The sequence below is a fragment of the Octopus sinensis genome, unplaced genomic scaffold (genome assembly GCF_006345805.1).
Source record: "Octopus sinensis unplaced genomic scaffold, ASM634580v1 Contig18997, whole genome shotgun sequence".
NCBI lineage: Eukaryota > Metazoa > Mollusca > Cephalopoda > Octopoda > Octopodidae > Octopus > Octopus sinensis.
Genome location: NW_021836159.1, coordinates 15,443 through 37,100, shown reverse-complemented (window position 1 = coordinate 37,100; position 21,658 = coordinate 15,443). Strand labels below are relative to the sequence as shown.

Below are 21,658 nucleotides of genomic sequence, written 5' to 3'. Positions count from 1 at the left end.
CGGCCAAGGAAAGCGTACATCTATTAGACATATTCATGTATGGTTTAGACCCTTCTATTATTCTCCATTTGATCACATATGGTACATTATTCTCATTTTTTCTCATACATGTATGTATGTATACATATATATATGAATATATATGTATGAATATAAATATATGTATATATATATATATGCATATATATATATATATAATATATATATATATATATATATATATATATATAAATACATATAAACATACTTGTGTGTGTATATGTATGTATGTAGATATTATGTATGTACGTATATGTATGTATATATATATATGTGTGTGTGTGTGTATGAATATATACATACATATATAATTATATATATATGTATATATATATATATTTAATGTAAGATAAAATTTTTTCGTAAAACCTCCCCAGAATAATTTTATCAATGGCCAGCATATAAAAAAATACCTTTAAAGGTTAAATTTATAAACAACTTATAAATGAGGGCAAACGAAAAAATTTCTAATGCCCAGTATTCCGAAATTAGACATAATGTCCATAACCATCATATTTTTTTCACAATACGCACGCTCCTTTCTGGAGTAGCGTGCGTATTCTGAAAAAAATATAATGGTTATGGACATTATGTCTAATTTCGGCATATTTGGCATTAGAAATTTTTTCGTTTGCCCTCATTTATAAGTTATATATATATATATATATATATATATATATATATATATATATTATATATATATATACATATTCATGCATACACAAACATATAATCTCATGCAAATATACATACACGAATATATACCTATGCATAAAGACACACATGTGTCTAAAAATAAATTATATAGAATGTGTGTGTGTGTGTGTGTGTGTGTGTGCACGAGTGTTCGGTTTGTAAGGAATCCGAGACAGAATACTTACAGAAGTTATTGTAGCAAGAAAAGCGCAGAGCAGGAATCTACTGGTTGATTGAAAATTGTCTAATTAAGAATTGTCGTATGAGCTTTTAGATACATAGTGTATTTATAATGTGTATCACCTGTCCATTCGTCCCTGCGTTTTTTAAAAATTGCTTTACATGTACATAAAGCGTTAATGCAAATATCGTTAGTTCCTTTCTACACTGTTCAGGCTGAGAATTATATTTACCCATTCCTATTCTAATGAATTTAGTAATGAAAAAGATGTCTGGTACTTAAAAAGTACCCAAACTGACACACGTAGAATCATATAAAAATACAAAACAAGTCATCTTGATATAGTTTTGAACTTGAATCCTGGAATCTCGCTAGTTTTATTTTTATGGATAAACATGTACTTACCGATAACTCCTGTTTTAGTCTCACCATAACGACACAATGTCGAAGTATCATCAGGTCTAGCACAAACATGAAGAGTCGTTTGACATTGTTGACTTCCGAAATTGGAACATTTGCGTCCATTAGCCAGTAAACGGTTGTAATTTTCAAACTTGATAAACTTCACATCAATTACATAGTCGGCTACAATTGGCTGTAAAATATCAGTAAGAACACTTTATGAAATATGTTTCTATAGCATTTACGATTTATATTTCTGACTTCTTCTCTTTATATGCAGTATGTCTATGGGCAGATAAACATTTTTTGATAACATTTCATCTGAAACTGAGTACCTATTCTATCCTACCCACTTTGCTAAACCGTTAAGTTACGAAACATAAACAACCATAACTAATTCAAAATCACGAGAGTCGAAGACAAACACAAAGTAATGCATTTATGGCAGCCTTATACCCATTTCTGTTCACCATATTCACTCACAAGGGTTTGGTCGATTCGGAACTATAGCAGAATATTTTCCCCCAACGTGCTGTAAAGTTAAACTGAAGTCGAAACTAAATGCTTGTGAAGCGGTCTTCGTAACCTCAAAGCTATACCTGCACTTCTTTATATATAATAAGCTAGTAGACAGATACAACGGAATCAACGAGGTCAGTTTCAGCCCATTGGTGAGGATATTTAAGCTCTGTGTATGTATGTATGTAGTATGTATGTATGTATGTATGTATGTATGTATGTATGTATGTATGTATGTATGTATGTATGTACGTATGTATGTATGTGTATATGTATGTATGTAGATATTATGTATGTACGTATGTATGTATGTAGATATTATGTATGTACGTATGTGTATGTATATATATATATATATTATATATATATATATATATATATATATATATATATATATATATGTGTGTGTGTGTGTGTGTGTGTGTGTGTATTCATGCATACACATACATGCAATCTCATGCAAATATACATGCACGCATACATATGTATGCATAAAGACACACATGTGTCTAAAAATGAATTATACAGAATCTGTGTGTGTGTGTGTGTGTGCACGAGTGTTCGGTTTGTAAGGAATCCGAGACAGAATACTTACAGAAGTTATTGTAGCAAGAAAAGCGCAGAGCAGGAATCTACTGGTTGATTGAAAATTGTCTAATTAAGAATTGTCGTATGAGCTTTTAGATACATAGTGTATTTATAATGTGTATCACCTGTCCATTCGTCCCTGCGTTTTTTAAAAATTGCTTCACATGTACATAAAGCGTTAATGCAAATATCGTTAGTTCCTTTCTACACTGTTCAGGCTGAGAATTATATTTACCCATTCCTATTCTAATGAATTTAGTAATGAAAAAGATGTCTGGTACTTAAAAAGTACCCAAACTGACACACGTAGAATCATATAAAAATACAAAACAAGTCATCTTGATATAGTTTAGAACTTGAATCCTGGAATCTCGCTAGTTTTATTTTTATGGATAAACATGTACTTACCGATAACTCCTGTTTTAGTCTCACCATAACGACACAATGTCGAAGTATCATCAGGTCTAGCACAAACATGAAGAGTCGTTTGACATTGTTGACTTCCGAAATTGGAACATTTGCGTCCATTAGCCAGTAAACGGTTGTAATTTTCAAACTTGATAAACTTCACATCAATTACATAGTCGGCTACAATTGGCTGTAAAATATCAGTAAGAACACTTTATGAAATATGTTTCTATAGCATTTACGATTTATATTTCTGACTTCTTCTCTTTATAGGCAGTATGTCTATGGGCAGATAAACATTTTTTGATAGCATTTCATCTGAAACTGAGTACCTATTCTATCCCACCCACTTTGCTAAACCGTTAAGTTACGAAACATAAACAACCATCACTAATTCAAAATCACGAGAGTCGAAGACAAACACAAAGTAATGCATTTATGGCAGCCTTATACCCAATTTCTGTTCACCATATTCACTCACAAGGGTTCAGTCGATTCGGAACTATAGCAGAATATTTTCCCCCAACGTGCTGTAAAGTTAAACTGAAGTCGAAACTAAATGCTTGTGAAGCGGTCTTCGTAACCTCAAAGCTATACCTGCACTTCTTTATATATAATAAGCTAGTAGACAGATACAACGGAATCAACGAGGTCAGTTTCAGCCCATTGGTGAGGATATTTAAGCTCTGTGTATGTATGTATGTATGTATGTATGTATGTATGTATGTGTATATGTATGTATGTAGTATGTATGTATGTATGTACGTACGTATGTATGTAGATATTATGTATGTACGTATGTGTATGTATATATATATATGTGTGTGTATGAATACATACATATATAATTATATATATATATATATATATATATATATATGTGTGTGTGTGTGTGTATTCATGCATACACATACATGCAATCTCATGCAAATATACATGCACGCATACATATGTATGCATAAAGACACACATGTGTTTAAAAATGAATTATACAGAATCTGTGTGTGTGTACGTGCGTGCGTGCGCGCGCAGATATATGTTTTCGTGCGTGCGCGCGAGTGTTCGGTTTGTAGGGAATCTAAAACAGAATACTTACAGAAATTATTGTAGCAAGAAAAGCGCAGAGCAGGAATCTACCGGCTGATTGAAGCATGCTGATTGCCTTATTAAGAATTGTCTTATGAGCTTTTAGATATACAGTGTATGTATAATGTATATCACTAGTCCCCTTGTCCTTGCAAAGGCGACGCTAGTCGACGTATTGAACTCACAGAGAGCTCCGGTGTGAAAAGAACGCACTGAATTCTCTGAATATGTCCGGTGAACAAACAAGGCAATTCTGGTAGGCAACGCGAGAAAGCCCAGTATTTATAGGATATGGTCAGTGGGAATAATAGCGTATGCCAAAGTTTACACAAAGCTGTACGGGTTTGAATGTTGCGCCAGATGACCAATGAAAATGGATCTGTAGATATTTGTTTTTCTAATCGTACCAATCAAGGCATCATTATAGGTAAGAATAAGGAAAAGGAAACGATGGAGAGAAAAAAAGGGGATAAAGAGGAAAAGAATACCAGCACTAAAGGCGAGTGTGACAACGATGACAGCAAGAAAAAAAAAAAACACGTATGAAGGTGTGGAAAGGAAATGACTGAAAAGAAATTTTTCTGTTGTAAAGTCTAGTAACAAAGTAATTTGAAAATGTGTAGGAGTTTTATAGTTTTAATGTAAACAAAATGAACGAAACCTTTTAAAGCAAATTTTATGACGAAAAGATAAATAAAAATTAGACATACAATTATACAATATCTATTTTGGTTTTTGTTGCTGTTGCTGAAAAGTTTACTACGGAAAATTTGGATTCAAAGAACAATGGACAACATTTAGAGATGTAACTATGCAAGTGACGAAGCACTTCGACAGTTAAAACAGCACAAGAACTGGGCAGCAGATGGAACATTTAATTGCTACTCTAGTATATTTTTCCAGTTATATATACTTCACATTCAAATTGATATTATTAATTTCCCACGATTGTTTGCATTACTCTCTGACAAATGTCAAGACACATATAATAGACTTTTTGCCAAAATAAATGAATTACTGCAGAATGAGGGACCTGATAATATAATTATGGATTTCGAAAAAGCTGCCCATAACGGATTTCTGGAATAGTTTCCAGGGTCGAATTTGGCATGCTGCTTGATTCATTTAGAAGACAATGCGTACAAGTCTGTTGTGCAAGAAGGACCAAAATGCAGATATCACGAAGACAGTTTTAGTCTAAAAATGCGGTGCTCTTTTGCCCTTGGCTTCCTGCCAGTTGATGATGTTGTAGATGGATATAAACAACTTGCAGATGATGATGATATTCCACAGTCAATTGTATCCTATTCTGAAAACAATTATATAGGACCACCTAGAGCAGTGATTCCTAACCTGGGGTCTGCAGACCCCTGGAGGTTCGCAAAGGTAGTACTGGGTGTCCGTGAACTAAATTTAAAATTTCATATATATATATATAATATATATATATATATGTATACACAAAAGGATATGCATGTTAAAAGGGGTCCGTGGGAAAACTTATTTAAACAATAAGTTTGGGAGCTGCTGTTGGGAACCACTGATCTAGAGAGAAAGAGGATAGAGGAGGCGACGCCTTGAACTTTTATTTCCATTATCCATGTGGAATGTTTGGGATCGATGTATGCCGGGGATTGCTGATACTACAAATAGTTTAGAAGTGTACCACACCGCGCTGAAAACACAGTGAATATTAATCATTGAAATATTTGGAAACTTATTGATGTGATTAAATGTGAGGAAAGTTTTGCCAGTACCAAATTACAGAGGTTTATGCAAGGAGAATAACCAATCTCCCACCACCACATAAAATAAAGATATAAAAAATGTCACTGAAAAATATGATCCAAACCAAAAAATTATTTTTCTAAAAGCATTTGCAGACAATCTAAAATTTTAAGAAAAAAGAAATATGTAATACAGTAACGAATTGACTGATGACGAATTGACATGGGGATGAATTGACCAACGACGAATTGACTGGAGACAAATTAAACGACGACAAATTGTCGTCGACGAATTGACCGGACACCCTACAAACACACAAACGCCAACAATGCAAATCGCAATCAACACAAACAATTTGGAGCTGATGCAATACATTTGGTCTCACACTGACTTAAGAGAAAACAGTTTTAAAACAAACACCCACGCACAAAACCACCACAACACATAAAAATAGTATACGGCAGGAAACACACATAATTTAGTGAAATCTCTGTATCCTAATGCAGTAGAGAGATTTCAAAAACACTTGTCTAAAAAATCTATGAAAACCTCCTCATGGAAACTTTTGAAGAGGACAGTATCCAACTTTCGAACAGTAAGTACCTCTCTTCCCTTTCTTTTCTCGTTCAGTGTAAAACACAACTTTTAGGGCCATGATCAGAATAGGTAATGTAAATGTGCGTGGCTTGGGACCGCCTTGGAAACAAGGTTATCTGCTAAATGGCATCAAGTCTCAAAATGTAGATATAGCCATCAGCGAAACCAGACTCCACAACCCGCGGGCCTTCAAGCCCATGTTCAGTTGACAATTCGAAATCTGGGATGCAAATGCCTCAAAGATCTTCTCAGACGTTTCCAAATGTCTGACAGGTACCGACTGGACTACCCGAATGTGCCAATGTGGACATAGACCAACTTTATCGAGTCGTCGAGATTGTATTTAGATAGAGTATTTCGTAGGACAGTGGATAGGGATAGTATAGATTGTCCAAAATTTCACATAATCAGCTAAACAGATCACAAATTCGTGACCTGTACTATCGACTTAGATAAGAATCATAGGCAGTATCCCGGATACTGGAAACTGAATGCGTGACTCCTGGCGCGACAGGCTTACAGAGACCGGATTTACGCATTAGTTAGGAGGGCGTTGACTGGAGCCATCGTCAACAACAAGTGGTGGTTTGCCCCAAAGAGGGCAAATAAAGCAGAAACGGTTAGGTACAGCAAGGCTTTAGTAATAGATCGAAACAGAGTAAAGAGAGACCTAGTTAAGAAATTAGAAGTTCTTAGAAGTAGCAGCGTGACCAACGTGCTGGCGGCGGGGTTGACCCTTGATCAACACTTCAACGCCAACCACGAAGGTTGTCAGAGCTAGGATGCGAGCCCTAAGAAGCGAGGGAATTAGAACCACCCGAGGGGCGCGTGTGGCGGAGGTGCAACATGACAACAAAGCTACCATTTGGTCTTTGATAGATCAACAAGGGTGCGAATTACTCGAAACCGAAAGGAGGTGTGGGGCCTTTCACCAGGACTTTGTCCGGCTGCTCGGGACAACTGGTGGATCAGAATGCAGAACCGACTTTAGAGACTACATGTATGGTCTGCCATGACTCTCGGCAAGAGAGGCGGAATGTTGTGAAAGTTCCATTACAGCCGCTCAGTTTTGTGAGTCGAGGAGCAGTGACACTGTTAAAGAAAGTCGCAAACAAGGGGATCGTTATAGATAATTTCAGGCCCATCACTCTGCTCAACGTAGATTTGAAAACTTTGGCCAAAGTGCTAGCCGAGCGGTTGGTGTTTGTCATCGAGAAACTGGTCGACAAGGGGCAAACATGCGTCTTGGGGGAAGAACTATTCATGGTAACCTCCACCTCATGCGCTACATCATACACAGGGTAGTTATAGAACCTGGCATAGGTAGGGTGCTGATCACTTTGGATCAATCAAAAGCCTTCGATAGTATCGACCATCGATACTTGGTGGCTGTCCTTTGGGTGGCTGATTTCGGTCCAGTCTTCCGTGGTTGGAACGCTGCTTTATACAGCGGCAACCGCTCAGTAGTTCGAGTAAATGACCATCCATCTAAACCATTCAGACATCATGCGTTCGGGTTGTCGGGGATGCCCCTTCTCGTCACTTTCGTATATATTGACTCTTGAGCCATTATTGTGGAAGCTGGCGACGCTGAGGGGTATCCCGCGAGAACTGGGATACGGATGGAGCGTACTGCATATGCGGACGATATCACCGTCATAGTATCAAGCCTCAGACATACTGACCTGGTCGGCGAGACACTAAAAGAATACGAATCGGTAACGGGAGCAAAAATTAACCCGAAAACTCCGGTGAGCATGCGGCTCGGCACCTATTGTATCAAGCCTATGCTCCTCCAACAGCGCTTCCATCGTGGGGCACTGGACAGACGGATCGGTTAAATTGTTCGGGTTTTGGTTCGACTCAGAACTCCAAATGGAGAACTGGGACGAGATAACGAGTAAAGTAATCACTCACACTCAGCTGTGGGCCGAGAAGAAGCTATCTCTAAAAGGTCGGGCCGAGGTGGCAAATACGTACATCGTATCCGTCATCTACTACAGTCTGACCGCCGTGCCTTGTCTCGACTCTGCCATCACGAAACTAGAACGCATTCTCCTCATTTTTTGTGGATAGGCGATACATTTGCTGTCAACACCCGATAAGTGGTATCGTTTGAAAGGCTTAGAGACAAATACTTTCCTCTCTGGCCAACCTCTCATTAGCCTTTGAAGTATCACTTGAAAAGGGAGGTAAAAGTAGTAAGGGAAATTTTGTATAATGAAATTTTTAATGAAAGGTGGGTGAATGTAGCAAAGATGGTACACATAAATGGCGGAACCATTTTAAACATAAACCTATAAAACAAAAGGAGAGAGGGCACATTTCTCTCATATTGTTTTCCTTTTTTACGAGGTTACCGAGGTTTTTTCGGAGGTTTTTCTCTCCACGGATAACTCTAGTCAGTGTTATATTTTCTCCCCTTTTTGGGGAATATAAATAGTTAAAAACGAAACCTTGTTATCTACATGTGTTCGCGCTCCAAAACGTTTTTCAATCCCTACTGAGCTGTTTCGAAAATAAAAAATTCTACATTGTATTGTTCCATCTGTTTTCGGTCCTGTGTGGCTAAATAAAGAAATCTAAATTGCCGTCTGTCTGACTGTCCTATCTACCTCTCTGTTTGTTTATCTATCTATCTATCTATCTATCTATCTATCTATCTATCTATCTATCTATCTATCTATCTATCTATCTATCTATCTATCTCTATCTATCTATCTGCACCGCAGGAAAAAATTGAAAAATGTCTTCGTCCTGCATGGGACTCCAAGGAATATATCAGTTGGGGAAACAAATTTGGTACAGTCGAAGTACGTTTCCTCAACGAAAATTTAGCAAAACGTTTTTCCACATTGGAGCTGCATTCGGACGACTTGGTAATGATACCAGTCTATTTAAACAAAAGGGTCACGAAAGTCCAAATAAATGTACCACTTGAAGTCGAAACACAATGGTTAGTCTCTGCCATCTGCTTTGAAATGACAGAGACAATGTCAGAGACAAACATCCTTGAAATCGCTGTTCTAGGAGAGAAAGACTATGTGGGAAAATCAATCGAATTCCTTCTTCAATTGGATGAAGCAGCAAGAGAGAAGATACCCACCACTATAGAACTGCCAGGAGGCTACAAACTCTATGTAGTGGTAGAGGGCAGGCGACCACGCTGCTATTTGTGTGGAAGCGAAACACACTTGAAAAAGACGTACCCAACCACTGCACACCAAGAGCAACAACAACAACCACTACCACAACCAAAGCACTCCGGAAAAAAAGCTCTACTACCCACACCACCATCAACACAGAAGACGACAAGAGAAGCACACCAAGCTAATCCGTCATCAACCAAAAACCACTCAGCACCTGAAAAAATACCAACACCACCAACAACAGCAAGAACCAAAGGAACAGAAAAACAAAGAAAACACACAAAAACTGATCCCCCATCCCTTATACCGCACTCAACACACACAAACACTCAACAACCAACAACAACGAAAACAACACAACCACTTACACAGACATACATAGAAGCCTACAACATACCCCTACCCCCTACTGATTCCTCAGAAATTTCGTCGGAAGACGAAACCAGTGAGGAATGGCAAATAGCTACAAAAAGAAGGAAAATAAAGAGCAGAAACACAACCAAACCAAATGCAAACACGAACAAAGCAGGGGGAAATACATCTCCCGAAGACATTTCAAAACCCAACACAAACAACAGCCACACCAACACCACAAAAATATATACAGCAAACATGCTCACAGCTATAGACACCAAAAACACAAATTTGATGGAATACATCCAATCAAAAACAAACATAACAGAAGATGACATAAAAACAATCACCCATACACAACACCACCAGACCACATCAAAATATTATACATCTCCAAAAGTCTGCACCACACACTCAAAGTGCGGTTGGTAAATGCCAAAAATATCTCACAAAGAAACTGTACTGGGATCTCCTCGAGGACAAACCAAAGGAGGAGAAAGCAAAAACTTTCGAGCAGTAAGTAACCCTCTGTTCCTTTCACTTGTATTCTAATTCATTAGGATTATGATCAAGATTGGTTGTGTAAATGCGCGTGGCTTGGGGTCCCCTTGGAAACAAGGGTACCTCTTAAATGACATAAAGTCACATAAGTTAGAAATCATAGCCATAAGTGAGACCAGACTCCACAATCCGCGGGCCCTAAAGACCATGTTTGGCGGACAGTTCAACATTTATTTTTCCCCCTATCTCCCGAGAATGGGCGGTAGTGGCATCGCGGTACTTTTTCGCAAGAGTCTGGATCTCAAAGTAAGGACAATATTCGTAGACCCGGAGGGTAGACTGGTCGTCCTGGATGTCAACAGCAGCAATGGGTGCGCTTTTCGACTCGTATCAGTCTCCGCACCGCCCTTAACAGGTCGGGCGGATTTCTTTCAACGTCTAGAAGTATTCTTGGGAACGTCTCGTCCTTTACTCTTAGTGGGGGATTGGAATGCTACCTTGGACACGCATGTAGACTACGTGGGTAGAGATAGGAATAGACGGGGATGCAAATGCCTCAGAGACCTGCTCAGACGCTTTCAACTGTCTGACAGGTTCCGACTAGACCACCCGAATGCGCCAACGTGGACATGGAGCAACCGCATCGGGTCGTCGAGATCGTATCTAGATAGGATACTGTGTAGGACAGTAGACAGAGATAGCATAGGATGTCCACAATTCCACATAGTCAGCTACACGGATCACAAACTTGTGACATGTACGCTAGACTTAGGTAAGACACTTAGGCAGGGTCCCGGATACTGGAAACTAAACGCGTCTTTCCCATCGAGACAGGTTTTCAGAGACCGGATTAGCACACTAGTAAAGAGGGCTTTGACGGGAGCCATCATCAACAACAAATGGTGGTTTGCCCTCAAGAAAGCAGTAAAAGCAGAAGCGATTAAGTACAACAAAGCACTATCCATAGATAGAAATAGAGTAGAGGGTGAGCTAGTTAAGAAGCTAGAAGAGGCAATTAGAAGCGGCATCGCATCCGACGTTTTGGCGGCGAGGATGTGCTGTCAGAGCTAGGATGCGTGCTCTAAGGAACGAAGGTGTTGGAGCCGCGAGAGAGGCCCGGGTGGCAGAGGCGCAACAGGGCAACAAAGCCACCATTCGGTCCCTGGTAGATGAACAGGGGCGCGAATTGCTCGAGCCAAGTAAAATGTGTGAGGCCTTTCAGCAGCATTTTGCCCGACTGTTCGGGACGAGTGGAGGGCAAGAACGTAGGGTGGACTTCAGTGCCTACCTACATAGCCTACCACGACTCTCGACAAGAAAGGCAGGGTGCTGCGAAGGTGCCATCACGGCGGCGGAAGTGCAGGACGCGATGGCAAAATGCTCGAGGGACAAATCACCGGGTTTGGATGGTCTACCCTACGAGCTTTACAATTGTATGCCAGACTTGTTTGGAGATCTCTTGGCGGCGGTGTACTGCAACTGGCAGCAAAACGGGAGCATTCCTGGTTTTGTGAGCTGAGGAGCCGTAACACTGCTGAAGAAAGACCTAAACAAGGGAAATGTAATAGATAACTTTAGGCCCATCACTCTGCTTAATGCAGACTTGAAAATTTTGGCCAAGGTGCTAGCCAAGAGGTTGGCGCTTGTCATCGAGAAACTGATCGACAAGGCGCAAACATGCGCCGTGCCGGGCCGGACCATCCATGACAACCTCCACCTGATGCGCTACATCATAGACAGGGTAGTTAACGAACCTGGCATGGGTGGGGCGCTGATCAATTTGGATCAATCGAAAGCTTTCGATAGGGTAGACCATCGGTACTTGGAGGCGGTCCTCAGAGCGGCTGGCTTCGGTCCGTCTTCCGCGGCTGCATAGCCGCTTTGTACAGAGGCATCCGTTCGGTAATTCGCGTGAATGGACATCTATCGAGACCCTTCGACATCGCACGTTCGGTCCGTCAGGGATGCCCCCTCTCGTCGCTTCTATACGTATTGACTCTCGAGCCATTATTGCGGAAGCTGGCAACTTTGAGGGGAATTCCGCGAGAACTGGGATGTGGGCCGAGCGTGTCTGCATACGCGGACGACGTCACCGTCATAGTGTCTAGCCACGAGCACATCGAGCAGGTAGGCGAGACACTGAAAAACTACGAAGCGGTGACAGGAGCGAAAATCAACCGGGAAAAGTCAGTGGGCTTGCGACTAGGCACCTGGAGAAGCAAGCCCATGTTGTCCACCAGCGCCTCCGTCGTGGGACGCTGGACCGACGGCCCGGTTGAGTTGCTCGGGGTCTGGTTTGGTCCGGACCTCCAAGTGGAGAAGAACTGGAACGAGATAACGAGTAGGGTGGTCACTCTCGCCCGGCAATGGGCCGAGAGGAAACTGTCCCTAAAAGGTCGGACGGAGGTGGCGGACACGTACATCGCGTCCGTCATCTACTACCGCCTGACCGTCGTACCTTGTCCCGACCCTACCATCACCAAACTACAACGCATTCTCTTTCGCTTCTTGTGGAAAGGATGCGTCCCGATGGTCAGGCGATCCATTTGCTGTCAACACCCGTTAAAAGGAGGGCTGGGCATGCCGTGGTTGATGATGCGCAGACACGCGCTGAGACTGCGACATCTCTGGCTCTATGTAGACGACGGTGAACAGGTGTGGTCGCCGTTTGTGAGGCACGCTTTCCCGCAGCTCGTCTCCATGACCGAACTGCAGTCGTGGATCAAAAAGAGGCCGAGGAAGGGCGAATGGCACCGCGAGTGTCGCGTTGCTCTCAAGCAACTCTGCCGTCCTGGGTCGACCTTGAGTGACTTCAACACAACCAAAGCATTCTATAGGGGATTAGTGGAGGGGAGGTACGACGACGAGCTCGGGGCGAACCTGGCCTGGCAGTGCTATCGAGAAGCGCTACCCGTTCAGGAGAAGCTCTACAGACACGGCTCGAGAAACACGGGGCCGACCTGCCCGAGATGCGGTCAGAGCGACGAAACCGTTCTGCACGCACTCGTGCAGTATCCAACAATTTCCGACCTGTGGGCTTATGTCGAACAACTGCTGTCACGTGTGGGACGAAACCGTTCTGCACGCAATCGTGCAGTGTCCAACAATCCCGACCTGTGGGCTTATGTCGAACGACTGCTGTCACGTGTGGGACGTGTCGGTTTATCAGCCGAGTCTATCGTTAATATCGTCACGCCTCCTTCCTTCAAACGAAAAGGAAGAGCTATTTTTATCATACTTGTGGCTATGGCGAAAGAATGTATCTGGTGGACGCGCCTAAAAGGATTAGAGACAAACACTTTCCTCTCTGGTCAATCTCTCATCAACTTCTTCAAGTATCACTTGAAGAGGAAAGTGAGAGTAGAGAGGCAAGTTTTGTCTAGTGAATGTTTTAAAAAAAGATGGGTGAATGTAGCAAGGATGGCACGTATGAATGACGAAGCCACCTTGACTATGATCCTATGAACCGTAAAAATTAATACAGAGAGTTGCTTATTTGTAAAAAAATATAACATGTGACGAGGTTACCGTGGCTTTTCCGTAGGCTTTTCTTTCCACGGGTAAACCACACCTGTCCTCCCCTTTACACTTTATATTGACATTTCTGTGATAACGATCCCTATTGATCGATTTTTTTCTTTTCCTTTTATTTTTTATCCCACCCCCTTTTTTTTGTCCTCTTTCTTTCCTTTTACGATCCCTTTTGATCGAATACCAAACCTCCTTTTTTATCCCAAAAGAAAAGCTCTACCTTGTAATTTGTCCTGTCTGTGTGCAGCCCTGTGTGGCTAATAAAGAAACATATCTATCTATCTATCTATCTATCTATCTATCTATCTATCTATCTATCTATCTATCTATCTATCTATCTATCTATCTATCTATCTATCTATCTATCTATCTATCTATCTATCTATCTATCTATCTATCTATCGATCGATCTATCTATCTGTCTGTCTGTCTGTATGTCTATCTATCTATCTATCTATCTATCTATCTATCTATCTATCTATCTATCTATCTATCTATCTTTCTATCTATCTATCTACCTGTCTGTGTGTCAGTCAGCCTATCTCTCTCTCTCTCTGTCTATGCATCTACCTGCCTATGTTTTTTTTTTAACTCGATCTCTTTCCCAATACACAATTAAAATAAATGACTCAGACCCTGTCCACTTCAATTGTTTCCTCTCAATCATTTCAGATTTTCATACCATTTGAGAACTCATTCCTTTAATCGATTGTTTGTCCTGAATGAAGAGCGTGGAAATTCACAAATCAACTGACACAGCAGATGCGTTCAGTCACTGTTTAGCTTGCTCTCACCGAACATACACACACACACACACACACACACACACACACACACACACACACACACACACACACACACGCACACACGCACTCCCTCTCTCTGTCACTCTTTCCTTATGAATGTATATATGTATGTCTCTTCTATTCTTTAATTTTTATAAATATTCCACTGAGGAGGGAGCCAGATTCCAACATTTTTGGTATATAGTTAACACGTATGTATGTTCTATTAAAAGATGTAAATTTATCACAAATAGAAAGAAAATGAATTGTTGTACTTAACTTGTTTTAAAGGAAATTTATAAATAGTTTTCGTTTTCAACAGGGATGGGTGGTGCACAATGAGGGATTTTTACTGCATGATTGACTTTAAGAAGACGTATTTTTTACAACTGTTCACAACCTTGCAAAAACAATATCAGCTAAGCAAATGATCTTCCCAAAATGCATTAAAAGCATCATAAAATAATATGACCAAAATTTCAGAAAATTATCACCGTTCTCTTTGAGCACATCATAGATAAATTTAGCTGGGGCAAAATGAGTAACCCAAGTTCAAGTAAACGTGCCTCTTCAGTTCTCCAGAATTACATTTGAAAACAAACTCATACACATCAATATCCTAATTTAGACATCAGGAAGATCAAAAATGCAGCAAATATTTAAGATATCTATGTTAAATGAAGGAGGATCACGGAAAAATGACACATGGTACGAAATTTCCGAAACTCGAATATATCAACAAAATCAACGCAAAATATTATAGTTTCTTCACGAACTTCTGGAGTGGCTCTCTTACTGATATATTTCCGTACCGTGCAGTTAAAGAGAAGACACTTTTGAAATTATTCATGATTCATTTTAAACCATCTTAAACATCAGTTTTTGAAAATTGAAAATTACTTAATTAAGACAGTGTTAGAAAACAGTTGACTTGCAATACAACAGAGGGAAGGATATTGATTGTTAAAGTCCAAATATTATCCAGATATTTATTAGCAACCTCAATTACAATCAGGAAAAATTATTTAAAAAACATGTACCAGTCACCTGACTGACTGTATGTATGTATGTATGTATGTATGTATGTATGTATGTATGTATGTATGTATGTATGTATGTATGTGTGTGTGTGTGTGTGTATGTGTGTGTGTATGCGTGTGTGCTTGTGTGTGTGCTTGTGTGTGTGTCTTTGCGTGTGTGTGCGTGTCTGCATGTGTATGTGCGTGCATACGTGTCGCGTGTGGGTGTGTATGGTTGTTTTTGAGTGTGCGCGCGTGTGCTTCTGTGCGTGTGTTATTCAGTTTTATTTCAAGATTTCTTGCCAATATATTTTATCAGTCTTTCTTCATCTACTCCACCCAACCACACTGTCTGAGAACCTGTGATGGTTTGTTTACATCCCTGTAACCTAACAGTTAAGCAAAAGACCAATAAAGAATACGTTCTAACCTTAAAAATGTACTGGAGATGATTTGTTTGACGAAACACTTCTAGGCAGTGCACCATGTCCTCAGTCAAATGAGTGAAACAAGTAAAAGATATATGACATGTTGTTGGTTTATTTCTCTGTTGTGTATTGTTTGACTGCACAGCCTTATTTATTTTGTCATATAGATGAACCCACCTTAATGATGTTTCATATTTTCTAGTTAATTTGTGATTGAAAGATGACTTTTGCAGCTGTTTCTTGCAGATAATGCTACAACAGAGGGGCCTTATCATATACTGCAGAATATGTTAGACCTGAAAATTTTATATAATAATGACTACAGGATAACTTTCTAGGTTTTGATTAAACCTGACTAGTTATATTCTGATGTCTTCATCTTTATCGACTACTTCACGACCGGTGACCCGTCGGGTCACCGGTAGTGAATTGCTTGGATCACTGGGTAAGTCTGATTTTCCTAACAACTGAGTTTTGTTTCGTGTTTTGTTTTTCTTTTCCAGGTAATTTCGCGTGATTTCAATGTCAACTTCTTGAAAGCATCAGCGAAACGGCTTCTTTCCTCAGAAAAGAAAAAATTTGGCTGTTATTTCTTGCATGCCCTGCTACCACATAACTGTTATTTCGGGTCCTTTACGTGTTAGCAGGGTTTGCTAGGAATAGCAGCCAAATCTTTGGAGGTGAGATACGTTGAATGCACTCGAAAATAACCTATGGAAAAAATTATTTCACACCGAGGTTACGAACGGGTCTTTTACGAAATATTTACCGTATTTTTAAAGCCATTTTCACTTTAAAATATTCTTTAAATAAGCCAAAAAATATTTTGAAATGGTATTTATTTGAAAATAATTTTAGAAATCATTAAAATTCTGTCTGTTGAAAGAAAGCTAAAATATAAATACATATTGTTCAAGCAAGACACATTTTTGAAATCATATTCGCTTAAGAATATTTCTAAATGATTAAGATATTGTATTTAACAAAAGCGAAAATAGAAACATTTACTATAAAAAACAAGTCGTATTTTCTCGTTGTCAAGTCACTGTGTCTATTCGAAAGGTTAGAGTTTCTTCTCTTCAGGGTTAAGCTATTTTCGGAGTATTTTCCCATTATGTACCGTTTTACCCCGAAAACCCGTAATATCTCAGCAACCAGTTGTCCAATTTACTTGAGACTTGTTTTATACCGTTCATATTCACATTTCAGTTTGGCAAGATTCAAGCTCACTTTTAATACTATTTACAAAGAGCAATATGTTGACTGTTTTTTCTTGATGGTAAGTAAATCAACACTAGCATTTAAAGCAACCATAATATTCTACTTCTTTTATATTGAAAGTGGCCAAATTTGGTCTTTTACACTTATCCTACAATGTCCAATTAAAAATAAATAATCATATCATTGACGCATTTAAGCTACAATACAATACGTGATTAATTCTAAGTAATATGAATAAACATTACATTTGACAGAGTACTCTGAATGCAAAGAAGTAAACAAATTAGATTTATTTTATAAGAACTTTAAAAATCTAAATTCTTTTGTAGATAATGATCTTGAAAGTACAACCAAATCTTTAACCCGTGTATGTACAAGCTCCAGTTCTAAAATGTCTATTCCTCATCAGTGAAAAGCAAATAATAAATCAATAAATAATTAAAGTTCACGTGAAATTATTTGAAGTAAAATAAACAGGTAATTTTCAGGTTGTTGATATATAAACTGAACTATTTTGACAATATCCAACTGAAATTGTTTTTCTTAAATGCATCAGATATGCCAATTTATCTATGTTCTTTCGAAGTGAAATAAATTTAAGTTTGAAAACTATTGGTTGTTATGTGTTGTTTATTTATCTTTTCTATATGAATGCATGCATACATTCATATGTATGCATGAATGTATATATTTATCCATCCATTCATATTTGTATGTATGTACGAATGTACGTGTTCATCCTTCCTCTCCCCAATCACCTCCTCCTCTTTCCATCCATTCATTCACTCATCCAGTGATCAATCGACCGAGTGATCAATGGAAACTGGAAAAACATTAATTTGAATTAATATCACTACACATTTTGAAATAGAATATCACTACACTTTTTGAATTTTTGTCATAAAAATAATCAGACTGCCTATATCCTGGTGCCAACAGTGGTAAATTCTCCTGAAACATGTCGTTATCAATCTAAAAGCTTGTTTTCCAGCTGGTAATGTCTCTTATAGAAATTGTATCATTACTAAAGATTCCATCTTATAATGTGCAATTGATTAACTGCTGCTGGACATTGATAACATAGATTTTACATTTTATAGACAGTTATCAACAAGGTAACTACTGTCCTTTACAAAAATCGTAAAACACAACGAACAGCAAAAGCTTCTTCATAAGCAAAAGCAAATTGTCCTGTTGTGGTTATGTAACCTCAAGTCAGTCCTTATCTAGCAGACCTATAACTAAAAACATTCCAGCTACACTTGACAATTTCCTTGTTAAGACAATGCATATCTAAGACTAGACTGCATTGTTCAGTAAGCGTTTTTACGTATTGAATAAAGTAATTTGAGAAAGATTTAGTGCCTAACAGTGGGAGCTTCTTTGTTGTAAACTAATTGTATGGTGGAGGATGCAAAATCATAACTGCTTATATATTTAAATCTGTCTGTATAGTGTATTGAGAACAATATAGAGTAACTGTGTTCAAAATACCTATCATCGTGTGATCTCAGCACTGGTTCTGATATTTATGTGACAGTGACATGTCTGAAGAAACTACAAAGAAAACTTGATTGGAAAGGATGGGAAAATATGTAAAGAGAAATAAAGGCAAAAAAGCAAGAAAAACAAAGACATGCTGTTCAAATTAGCCTGGTAATTTGTTTATTTCATTTTCATAGCAATATTAATTCACCTAATCTGAAATGTGTTCTGTTGTTTAATTTATTGGATATGTAGTGCATAAATTTGGTTGCAAACAATTCCAGAAGAATTGTGACAAAGAAGCACAGGATAAAGCATATGAATTAGACAGGAATATTAATACATTAAAGATGAAACATATATATGTATGTTTAGAAAGAAAATAATCGCTGCAGAAAACCAATATTCATTAGTATATGCTTAAATTAAAACCGTCATTATCATATGGTACAATGGATTCTTCATATTCCATACTGCAGGGGAAATTATTTGGAATAATAGAAATTCTGTTTCCTTGTTTATTTTCCAATATTGCAGTCGGCTCTGTATTGCCAATCACACACTTTCAAGACTTTGTTGAAGTCCAAGTTTCCAGGGCAATCCTTTCTGTAGGCAATATTCCAGTCACATTGATAAAAATGTCTGCAGCTTTGTGGATCAGGGAAAAGACCTGAAGGTTCAGGACATTTGAAGCCTAGTGAAAAAAAATGAACAAGATTGTCAAATAAATGAATTTTAATTATATATAATTGATGATTAAGTAAATATTTATCGATGATCACATTTATTTAATTGATGAGACTGGCAACATGAGGGGTGTGTGTATACATGTATGAATATGTGCATACATGTATGTACATGTATATATGTGTTTGTGTGCATGCATGATTGTTTCTCCTGGTCTTGCTACTGCATGACTGTTTATACATGAGTGTCACTTTCATAGAAGCAGTGTTATTCATTTCCAGTATCCTGTAAAACCATGTTTGGCTATCAGGAAATATTTTTTTACTTGGAGACAGGTGTGGGTTGGCAGCAAAAAAGGTATTCAACTGTAGAAAATCTGACAGCTGCAAGGTCTTATCTATCTGCCTGACCTATGCAAGCTTGGAAAAGGGGATGTTAAAGCAATAATGATGAATTGCTTTAACTACTTTTGGAAACCCAAATCATTTCGTAAGAGAGACTGGTGCCTTTTTATCTCTTTAATAAAAACAAACAATTCTACATAACAACTCAGCTTCATTACACTTGGATGAAGCTTAGTCATCAACTCACACACACACGCACACACACACGCACATACACACACACACAAACACACACACACACATGTACAAGTGTGTATTAATCAGAAGATAATGCATAATGGGTGTGTAAGTTCTATACACTAAAATAAATATAAATACCACCACCACCACTACAAAAATAAACCAAATAAAATCATCTTTGTCAACTCTCATCTCAATTCATTTAGATTAGTGTTTCTCAACCATTTTTCGTCTATGGACCTTTCTGATTCCTATTTTACTCAGGTAGATCCTGTCAAACATTAAGATCCTATTATATTATTATCATTATGTGATATTAGGAATTGTATAAAAAGATTGTTAAAATGTTTTGTGCATTACAGAAATATAACCGATTTATAGCACATAATTTTTAACAAAAGAATCTTATACAGACCCGCAAGGATCACATGGACTCTTGGTGAGAACGACTGATGACGATAAAGCATGAGGAAGAGTTAAATCATCTTAGTCAGTGACTAAAATATATTTGCATATTCACTGAACTGACTTGAGAAATTTCAAAACGAATATATATTTTTCTTTTCTGTTTTTTTTTGTGTTTTGAAGAAAAATTATTAACTTGATAATTCTTTGTAAAAAGTATTTTGAAAGTGAAACCTTTTAATAAAAACATACTAGCTCTCACTATCAGAAAACTTAGTCAGAATGTTATATTTTTTCCTCTGTTTGTTGAATTCCCACCCTCTTGGTACTAACATGAAATCATTTAGATTCTTTGACCCAGGCGAACATGGGTGCTTTAAATTGTTATTGGCAGTTTTTCCTGCACTTATCAAGGCATAAAAAATATACTCATTTGAACACATAATCATTAATTAACATTTATCCGAATAAATGTTAATTAACTGAGCAAATCAAATATGGAAAATGCATTTATTAATCGCTGGATTTAGCAATAAATTAAAGGTACTGTACTTACTTGCTTGGGGGTCTGGTACTGCAAAAGAATAATATAAATCAAAAGTCGTATTAGTTTCATTTATACACATATAATTTCGTACACACACAAACACATAGCACACAAATTGCAAAATTACAAGCACACATATTACCCAGAAAAGGAAGTTTAATTGATGCTTTCATGAGATAAAAACGGTCAGAATTGGGAAACGCTTATCAACTAAAATTAATCTTGGATTAAGAAACAAAAATTCTTCAAGTAATATTTTAAATTAAAAATTGGCTGAAATGTTAGCACGCCAAGCGAAATGTTTAGCGGTATTTTGTCCGTCTTTACGTTCTGAGTTCAAATTATGCCGAGGTCAGCTTCGCATTTCATCCTTTCGGGGTCGATAAATTAAGCACCAGTTGCGTACTGGGGTCGATATAATCGACAATCCCCCTTCCCCCATTATTCGGGCCTCGTGTTTAGAATAAAAAAGAATATTAAAAATTTAAAAAGAAAAAATTGTAAGGTAGATGAGATAACTCCAGTAGCTGCAAGTTCACTTCTGATATTTGCTTTTGTAAGCGGAATGCTTCCCTGATATATTTCCATCAGTTCCTTTAATACAGTTAACTTAGTATATCTGTTTATTTATTTATGTGTTCTATTCTTATTCAAAGCAGAAAGACAATTTAAAAGTTCAACGGAGACAAATTTTTCCACTGATATTCAAATGAAAGCT

The 21,658-nt window shown here is 38.1% G+C and overlaps 1 protein-coding gene and 1 long non-coding RNA gene across 7 annotated transcripts in view; one reads left to right on the top strand and one right to left on the bottom strand.

The window, feature by feature from the left end:
- The window catches only part of LOC115231971 (neurogenic locus notch homolog protein 1-like), a 54,907-nt gene that overhangs the window by 17,814 nt on the left and 15,435 nt on the right, over positions 1-21,658 (bottom strand). Inside the window, exons 1-2 of one of the 6 annotated variants that reach the window (XM_029801848.2) lie at positions 3,930-4,169; positions 2,834-3,023 (exon numbers count right to left, since the gene is read on the bottom strand). The exons of 3 other annotated variants lie outside the window; for them this stretch is intronic. In XM_029801848.2, coding sequence (XP_029657708.1) covers positions 2,834-3,023; positions 3,930-3,986 — 247 coding nt within the window. In that variant the 5' untranslated portion in view covers positions 3,987-4,169. Of the gene's footprint in view, positions 1-2,833; positions 3,024-3,929; positions 4,170-18,893; positions 19,412-20,949; positions 20,968-21,658 lie in introns of those variants that run through there. 2 more of the 6 variants (XM_036500190.1, XM_029801850.2) reach the window with 2 other exon arrangements.
- Positions 5,480-17,844, top strand: LOC115231972. Its single transcript, XR_003883569.2, has 4 exons — positions 5,480-6,242; positions 16,258-16,456; positions 17,221-17,290; positions 17,562-17,844. It is a non-coding gene; the product is annotated as an uncharacterized LOC115231972 (long non-coding RNA).